The sequence below is a fragment of the Jaculus jaculus genome, chromosome 4, assembly GCF_020740685.1.
Source record: "Jaculus jaculus isolate mJacJac1 chromosome 4, mJacJac1.mat.Y.cur, whole genome shotgun sequence".
NCBI classification, from domain to species: domain Eukaryota; kingdom Metazoa; phylum Chordata; class Mammalia; order Rodentia; family Dipodidae; genus Jaculus; species Jaculus jaculus.
In genome coordinates this window covers 22,387,720-22,396,879 of record NC_059105.1, presented here as the reverse complement: position 1 = coordinate 22,396,879, position 9,160 = coordinate 22,387,720, and the positions used below count along the sequence as shown (strand labels likewise).

Genomic DNA, 9,160 nt, shown 5'->3' with positions numbered 1-9,160 from the left:
AATTTCTTCGATCCCAGGACTCTGAAGGCTTTTTGTTGTCCGCAGCCCCCACGGCTCTGAGCGTTGTGCAGGTAGCTGAGGTGCCCCGACCGAATCTTGTTAATCACGCCGAAGAACAAGGGTCCTTTATGACGCGAACAGTCATTTTCTAAGCAGTTAAGCATTAGATGAGAAAATATTACTGCAATGCATTCGAGAAAAGCACCCCAGTAAATAAAATTCATATTGATGAAAATTATCTGGACTCACTAATAAAAGAAGATGAGTATTATAACCCCTGCAGTCGATACTTTGCATGGCAATTTATGGATGCAAATAATAAGCTATCAAATTATTTCAACTGTGGCTATAATTCAACGGACCTAAATCTTCTTGCTTAACTTTATATGTAGACACACACACAAAAAAAATCCAAGGGAAGCCCTCTCTCTCTGAGGGTCTCCAGGCGACAACAGAAGTCCTTAGCACTTTTTTTTTTAATGGTAAAATTGCAGAGGATGGCAAACTAGCCAGGTAAATGAGTCACAGCTTAGACAAGCATGCCAGAGGCAGCAGAGGTCTGGGCTGTAGCTACCAGTAAATGGAGACGAGGTTACTCTGGTAGTTGGGGAATAAGCAGCGGCACCGTGGACTGTCATTGTAACTATCTTATCATGGGAAGGAATATTTATTACGCTCATGAAGAAATCAGCCTTTTGCCTTGGGCTTCCATTTTTTTCCTTTCTTTTGCAGGAGTAGAGAACGGGTGGGAGGGATAGAGATTGGAGACCCCACAGACCCCTTCTCGTGAACCCCTGTGAGAATTAGTTTTCCCCTCACACTGCCTAGCCACCTCGAGGTCTGGGCGGGAAGTGAGGGGAGGCAATGCAGGCAGCGTCCTAATGAATTCCTTTCAAACCGCCTGCTGCTGAAGCCATCTATTACTGCGGCCTGGAGTGGGAAAGGCGCTGGAGACGTCTTTGTCCGGGTGATGGAGGGGAGGAGAGAGGGGTATCGGGGAGGAGGGCGGCTGACAGCCGGGCCGGCGAGTTTTCTCCACGTCCTGGGACGCCAAGGACGCACCCGCTCATCTTACCTCCCCAGTAAGCGGTGGCTCTGTGGCCAGACTCCTGGCTCGAGGAGATGGTCCAAGATTAAGATGTTCCCCGGGGAGCCTTGGGGTTGGAGCGAGAGAAAGAGGAAGAGTGAGAAAGAAGGGCCTCAAAGAAACGGGTCGATAAATTCATAAAGATCGATTTGTCTTTATCTACCAATTAAACGTGCCTGTAAGTGATACATAACACACGTCCAACATGGGCCAACTCCCCAACAGCTAACTAGCTCCTTGGTGTGAGCTCCTTTTACATGGCCAACGCAACAATTCCTTTCTTTCTCCTGGGCCAGGTGCTCTCAGCAATCCTGGGAGCACGTCTAGATGGCGTGGTGTGGAGCTGAGGCCCCGCGCCCCCGGCGCGCCTGCCACGGTCCGCCCTTGCCACGGAATGATTCCAGGTTTGAAGAGAACGGAAAGTTTGTTCCAACGTGAGGGAGAGATTGAGAACATGCCTACTTTCCCCACTGCACCTCTCCAAGCCCTGATTCCCCAATTCCAGGTCTTTACCATTGTCAGGAGCAGGGGAAGTGTCTTGAGGGAATCCGTTCCATCCTGCTGTGCTCGGTCCGCAGAGGGGAATGGCGCGCCCTGGAGCCCTCGCGCTGGAAACCGAGCTGCGGCGCCGGGGTGGGCGCTCCCTCGGTTCCCAACGTGCTTAATTAGCGCCTGTTTACAAAACGCAGCTTTTATTTGAGCAAACACCATAAAGCTTTCATCAGGATAATCTCACGTTATACAATCCAGAGGCGTCGCAAACTCCCCCCTTCCTCCCCGAAGATGGAGCAGATAAAGACTCGCTTTATTATCATAATTATCGTGGTTGTTATTTTGGTGCGCGCCGGCAAAGTGGCTAAATAGGTGCGATGATTAAGAATGTCATGAAAAATGAGAAGGGATTGCTCAAGGAGGGACCAGCTAGGAATAGGGGGAAATCCGCGGCCTGCCCGCCCCACTAGCACGAGTGGCCGACTACGGGCCCTACAAGTTTGGCGCGGTGAGTGAGCCGGGCTGGTAGCTCCCGGCGCATCCGCAGGGCCAGGACCTGGTTCCCAGCTCCAGAAACCCTGCGGACCCAGGCTCAGCGAGAGGACCCAGCGCCGAGGTGAGTTTCACGAATGTAAAAGAAATACGACGCTCCCGGAGCATCCGCAGCGGGTGGAGCTCGGGAGTGGCCACTACCGAGCTGCGGACACCAGTCTGGGCCGGAGAGGTGTCCACGGTCCCTCTCAAGTTTGCTGGGCGCCCAGTTCCCAGGCCCGCACGCTCCAGCGGTGGCGCCCGCAGCCCGCGGCCCGGGAGCCGCTGGCCGGGGTGCGGGGGGCGGAGACCGAATTTAGCCCCACCTCTCAGGGCACAGCCAATGGGAGACGGCCCTCGGCCCCACGTGAGGCGAGCTCGGCTGGGCAGCAGGCAAAATGTGAATGAGAAAGAGGAGCGCGATTTAAAGGTGCTGGCGGCGCCCGGCGGAGACCAGTGCGTCGGCTTCGCGCGCTCCCCTGCGGCCTGTGGGAGGCGACGGACTGCGGACGGGCCGACGGACACCCGGGGCCGCTCGGAGCCAGACCGAGAGCCTCAGACGCAGCGCGCCCGGGTTCCGATCGGCCGGCAGCGGGCCGCGGCCACAGCGAACGGGAGGGGCCCGGGTGCCCTCTCCATCCTGGGCACACGGCCTCATCCCGCTCCTCCCGGGCATGCCGCGGGCCCACGACTGAGAGACCGCTGCGTCTGCGCCCCGGGTGCCGCTCGGCCCCGGCCCTGCGCTCCCGGAGCTGCTCCCGGCGTCCCGAAGGCTTCCGGGAGGCGGCGCGACGCGGGGACTTTTCGCCTCTCCCCGGCCTCTCCCGAACGCGTCTATGAGCGCAGCGTTCCCGCCGTCGCTGATGATGATGCCGCGCCCGCTGGGGAGTAGCACCGCCTTCAGCATAGACTCGCTGATCGGCAGCCCGCCGCAGCCCAGCCCCGGTCATTTCGTCTACACCGGCTACCCCATGTTCATGCCCTACCGGCCGGTGGTGCTGCCGCCGCCGCCGCCGCCGCCGCCCGCGCTGCCCCAGGCCGCGCTGCAGCCCGCGCTGCCGCCCGCGCACCCGCACCACCAGATCCCCAGCCTGCCCACCGGCTTCTGCTCCAGCCTGGCGCAGGGCATGGCGCTCACCTCCACGCTCATGGCCACGCTGCCTGGAGGCTTCTCCGCGTCGCCCCAGCACCAAGAGGCGGCGGCCGCCCGCAAGTTCGCGCCGCAGCCGCTGCCCGGCGGCGGCAACTTCGACAAAGCCGAAGCGCTCCAGGCCGACGCGGAGGACGGCAAAGCCTTCCTGGCCAAGGAGGGCTCGCTGCTCGCCTTCTCCGCGGCCGAGGCCGTTCAGGCTTCGCTCGGTGAGTCGGCGGCGCGCGCAGCTGGGACGCGAGCACGGGAAGGGGGTGGGGGCGGGCCAGCTACGGGTTCCCAGGGGGACCCAGGGGGCGAGGCCGCGCTACCCCCTCCCCCAAGCGGGACCCTCGCGGGAATAGCTGGAGGAACCTCCCGGCGGCCCTGCGTGGCCTCCCAAGGGGCATTTAGAGCCACGTAACAAACGGGGTTCGGGGAAGCCTTGAGCGCTCTCTAGAAAGCGAGGCTCGCTCAGACCACTAGCTGATGGCGACATTAGCCACCCCCCCCCACGCACACACACTAGGCAGTACCCGCTGTGGGGGGAGTGGGGGCTTGGGAGTTTGCAGCCTTAAGGGGGAGATCTGATGAGCTGTGCATCTTAGCCGCGTGGGTGCCCAGGGGCGTCCAGACTTAAATTCCTTTACGGGGCTCCATGCTTGTCCAAGAGAGCCAGACCCTCGCGAGGCTGCGCGTCAGTGCATGTGCTATGGTCGTGCAGTGTGTTGGGGCTGTTTGGTAAGAACTTCTCCCAAGGTGACCGGTGTCATCCATCTCGAGAAAGATGTGGTCTGGCATCTACAGGACCCCACTTCCTCACTCGGGCTGCCATAAAATTGAGGTTGACTCAGTTTCGCGGTGCAGGTGATGGTGCGATGGATCGCGCCCCCTGGCCTCGGGTTTAGGGTCTGTCCTTCAGTCTTCACACCGCGCAGACCCCCGGGGACAAAGGGAATGTTCTCCTGGGCTTCCAGCGCCCTGCTGCTTACTTAAGCTGCCAGAGACACGGAGGGCGCCGGAGGCTTGGCGGCCCCTTGAGTGATAGTTCTGGGCGAAGGGCCTTCGCCTGTACAGTTTCCTCCCCTCCTTGGAGTTTTCTCACGCTCCCTCCTCCCCCCTTCTACCCCTCAAAGGCCAGGAAATCACAATGTGTTAATGTCATAGAGAGACAATCCGCTGGGGGTGGAGAGGTATGCCCCAGGGATGGTGGGAAGGGAAGGCAAGGGGAGGCCCGGTGTGCGAAATGTAATAAAATGCCGTTTGGTTTTACTTTCAGTCGGGGCTGTCCGAGGGCAAGGGAAAGACGAGGCAAAGGTGGAAGATGACCCGAAGGGCAAAGAGGAGAGTTTCTCTCTGGAGAGCGATGTGGACTACAGCTCAGATGACAATCTGACTGGCCAGACGGCTCACAAGGAGGAAGACCCCGGCCACGCGCTGGAGGAGACCCCGCCAAGCGGCGGAGCATCCGGCAGCACCACATCCACCGGCAAGAACCGGCGGCGGCGGACTGCCTTCACGAGCGAGCAGCTGCTCGAGCTGGAGAAGGAATTCCATTGCAAAAAGTACCTCTCCTTGACGGAGCGCTCGCAGATCGCCCACGCCCTCAAACTCAGCGAGGTGCAAGTGAAAATCTGGTTCCAAAACCGCCGGGCCAAGTGGAAACGGGTGAAGGCAGGCAATGCCAATTCCAAGACAGGAGAGCCCTCACGGAACCCCAAGATCGTCGTTCCCATCCCCGTCCACGTCAGCAGGTTCGCTATCAGAAGTCAGCACCAGCAGCTGGAGCAGGCCCGGCCCTGAGGGCCCCAGCCAGGCCGGGCACTCACCATGCAGAAGCCCCGGCACCTAAGGGAACCCATGGTGAGCTCTACTGCTTGGAGCAAAACTCAAAAGGAACCTCCCAGATGTGTGCATCCCACCTCCCAGATGTGTACATCCCAAGCAAGTTGAGAATTTATTCACTAAGACAGGCTGGAAAGACTGCTGCGCAGAGGACACCCACAGATATGCTAAATATTTATTATACCACCCTACTTTGTACATAGATCTCTCTATAGACTGCATCTCAGCCGCGGTATTTTGAAAGTTATAGGAACAAACTACCCCGTCATGTCTCCACTTAAATGCCACAAGAAGACAAAACCCTCCGCCTCCGCTGTGCTCTGCCGTGCTCAGCGGCCGCCACTCCCCAAGGTAAACGTGAAATACAAGAACAAACACTGGGGTTCAAACTTATTTTTGCTTCCGTTCTGGCTTTTTGAGTTGAGCGCGAAGTCGATGTGGGGGCAGCCTGGAAGTCCGCTCTGCCGTTTGCTTTTGCCTGCCTTCTCTTTCCTGGGGCTGCCCATCCTCTCTGAGCCTTGTCCGAAGACCGTCTTGTGTTTAATTTATTTCAATGTAGCTTATTTTCATATGAGTAACAACACTTAAACAATCTCAGTCTTGTGAATAATAAAAAAAGGAAAAAAAAGAGCAAGGAAAAAAAAGATCAGACCCTGGGCCTCATAAGCATGTCCACCATTTGACTTCTCCCTGGGCGTGTTGTGGTCAGACGAGTGGCCTGACGCCAGGATTGGTTCAGTCCCCGCGTCTCAGGTTGGCTGGCTATGGGCCACGTAGAATTTACCAGATGTTAAGTTGGTGAGCAAGACCTCCTGTAGGGGTCCGAGTTTAAGGAAACCTAGTTTTCTTAGGAATCTGGCATGGCCCCCTCTCCCACTCCCTAATAATACCTAGACAAATGCTAAACTTTGGCCAGAAGTGGAGGTGAGGCGGTGGGTAGAGGAAGGAGGGGAGATTGGGGGTGATGGTGGCTTTGAAGACTCCTAGGTACCAGCGAACAAACCCCTTTCCTAACATACCCCCCCCCCACACACACACACCCCAGCAACAGCGGTGCTCGCTGGCTCGCAGGATCTTGGGCCCATAAATCAGGCTCCGGGCCTAATCTTCCCCAGGAGCAGGAGCCCAGCAAGTCAGGCCCGCGACCCTGCAGCCGGGAGCCGGGAGGCCGAGGCGGGCTGTGAGCTCCAAGGTCCGGCACCGCCCCCTCCGGGCGGGGTCCTAGGGGGCGGGCCCCGACCACCGCCCCATCCTAATGGGTTCCGGGGCGGGCAGCCCCAGGACCCGAGAAGGAATGTGACACTTAGGTGACTTGGGGATTGGTCCGCGTGGACCTGAGAGCCTGGGGGGGCGGGCGGTGGGTTGTCTGTCCGCCCCCAAGGGACGGTCATCTTGGTGCGGAAGGGGTGTGCCCTGCTCCCCAAGCCCGCTCCCCCACTCTGGTACTGCGCCCGAGTCCTGTCCGCGACCCGAAGAAGCGCCCCGCGGGACTCTGGGGCCGGGGGAGTGTGAGGCTGCTTTGCACAGGACCCCTGGAGCTCGCGATGCCCGGGTCCTGTGGCCATTCAGCGGGCAGCCCCAGTCACTGGAAAAGCAGTCTAAGTGGGAGCATGGGAGGCCAGGGGACCCCTGGCAAAGGGGCCTCGCGGACACTCGCGGCGGATCCCAGTCCAAGAAGAGAAGTGGCGCTGGGTCAATGGGAATTTACTGAATTTACGCTGCTGGCAACCCGTCAGCTCTCCGCGGCCCCAGGGGTCAAGGCATCACGGAGGCCTTCGCCCAAATTTCAGGCGCAGGGTGGAAGGCTGGAGTCACTGAGTCTCGGTTTCCCGCCGCTTTCAGATGATGGAAAATGCCCAGGCTTAGTTTGTTTGCCCCCCCCCCCCACACACCATCACCACAGTAAAACGGAGCGGCCGGTCATCCAGAGAGCTTCGCCAGCTCTGTGAGGCTGGAGAGCCGAGACAGCTCCTGCTATCCTCCACCCGGTGCCAGAATCTTGGCAAAAGGGGGGAATGGCACCCGGGTGGCGCCCTGCCCTGCGCGCTGCTCCTCTTGGTCGCACTGGTCACCCATGGGCGTCATCTGTTCTGGACAGGTCCCCCCTGGCTACAGAATAGTGCCGGTGCTGCATTCCGGCCCAGGGAACACTGAACCCTCTTTCCTTCATTCACTTACACCTGGACCAGTCTGTGGCTGGGTCGCACACGTGCCGTGAAGGGACTGTGGCTCTTGTCCAGACCCAGAAGGAGGTGAGCTGTGGCCTCCTGTCCCACTGGCACTGGGGATATGGAGGAGAAACCCGGGCCATGGAGAATACAGCGCTCCTCGCGGATACCCACCTCTGTGTCCTTCCATCATTCTATGTGTAACCCCTGCCCGTGTTCTCCAAAGCCTGGGAGGGGGAATGGCTGCACACAAACCCTAGAGAAAACAGAGCTCCTTAGGAATAGGAGGCCTCCTTTAGGGAGCGCCGCTGTGGGCCTCAAGCTCCATCACACTGTCTTGCCCTGTGGAAGACTCGGCTTGCCCTCTTGGGGGCGCTGTCCCCTTCCCTCCCCAATTCCTGAGGGCCCTGGCACCCCAGCCCAGCTCCTAGTCCTGAGGCCCTGGAGACAGGCCGAGGGCAGGAAGATAAACAAGCCCCCCGCTTGATGGCCGCTGTCATCATGGCTCTCATTTGGCTGCCTAATGAGTCACATCACAGGCAGAGAGAAAAATTGTCAATCGCCTGGGCCCTAATGAATTTTTTTGCAAATTGTAATCAAGCCAGGCCGTCTCAGCTGGCTGATTAATGAGGCCCACGAGGCTCGGCCAGCACCTCCGCTTTTTATTCCATCCCGTCCTCCCCGCACTAAATTAACAGCAACTTGTCTGAGCTTCAAATTAACTCCCAATGATTAATTCTGATGGGGGGGCCTGAAGAATAGCTTGTTCTAATAGGCTCTGGCCTGAGATGCCGCTGGAAATTAATACACTTCCCCTTTGGCTGCCGGCTTTAATCCAAGGCTGGGTTTTGACATCACTATATTTGTTGTTACAATAAATTCTACTTACATCTGCAGATCAAATAATTACGCTCAGGAGTGCACAGACCTAGGCTCCCACCTTGTGTAGTGAGGTGCCTGGGGGTTGCCTGCAACCCGGTGCCCACTGACCCCCCAGGAACAGGTTCAAGTGGGAGGGGCTGGGAACAGCCATCTGACCCTGTGACCCCCTGTTCTCTCTCCCTTTGGGGAGCTTAGTACCCCTTCCCCTTTGGGGACCTGAGGGAGCTGTGAATGTAACCAGATTGTACTTGTCCAGAGCAGCCCGCTTCGCCATATTTGTCCCTGGCAGCCTTTTCCTCCAAGCCAAGTAGCCAGGACGCCTAGGCGAGGCCTTCTCCAGCCCCAACCTGTCTTCACCTCTCAGTCTTCAGCAGCGCCTCTCCCCAGGATGGTTCTTCCTGGGTGTTTCATTTTCCAGCTGACTAGGATGGGGTGCCATGCCCCCTCTGCCTGGGAATGTGCCTCTCAGGACCAGCCTGATGCTAGTGGTTTGTGTATCCTGCCTTACAAGATGCCCTTTCTCTAAGGCTTTCACTTTCTCTCTCTTGTTTCTGTTTGTTTTGCCTTAAGTGGCTTAATCATTTCAACTGTGTCTACCAAGCATTGCATGGGGCCTCCTAGGCTGCTCCCTCCAGACAGCATGCTGTCCCTGCAGCACAGAAACACTGCAACTTGGGAAAGCCACCCTGGCTCACCACCCAGTTCTCTCCCGAGGGTCTTCCAAACTCCCAGTGGCTGTATGGAGTGGCTGTAGCCACCTCTAGCAGTCCTGCCAACCGAGTTGGCTGGGCAGGGGACAGGACATAGCTAAGTGGCCTGCTTGCTCCACCTATGACCTTCCGTGGGAAGGAAGCACTGGTACATACATGCTTCTCCCTATCTGTAGAGACCCTGGCCCTCTCTGCCCAGGTGCACACCGCTGGAGCAGGTAGCCTGCTCCAATCCCCTGGAGGGTCAGGGTTTCCCTGATGGTTTGGTTCACACAGCAGTCTCTTCCCCACCTAGCTCAATGGGTTTTAGAGTAAC

The 9,160-nt window shown here is 58.3% G+C and overlaps 1 protein-coding gene across 2 annotated transcripts; it reads left to right on the top strand.

Moving 5' to 3' along the window:
* The first annotated feature begins 2,946 nt into the window (after positions 1-2,946).
* Gbx2 (gastrulation brain homeobox 2) lies at positions 2,947-5,612 on the top strand. Of its 2 annotated transcripts, none has more exons than XM_004662271.3 (2): positions 2,947-3,469; positions 4,519-5,612. In XM_004662271.3, the coding sequence occupies exons 1-2, from the start codon at positions 2,947-2,949 to the stop codon at positions 5,040-5,042; spliced, it is 1,047 nt and encodes a 348-aa protein (XP_004662328.2). In that variant the 3' UTR covers positions 5,043-5,612. The 2 variants fall into 2 exon arrangements, with proteins under 2 accessions (XP_004662328.2, XP_045004402.1); XM_045148467.1 differs by having other exon boundaries at positions 2,947-3,524; positions 4,519-4,567.
* The last annotated feature ends 3,548 nt before the right edge of the window (positions 5,613-9,160 follow it).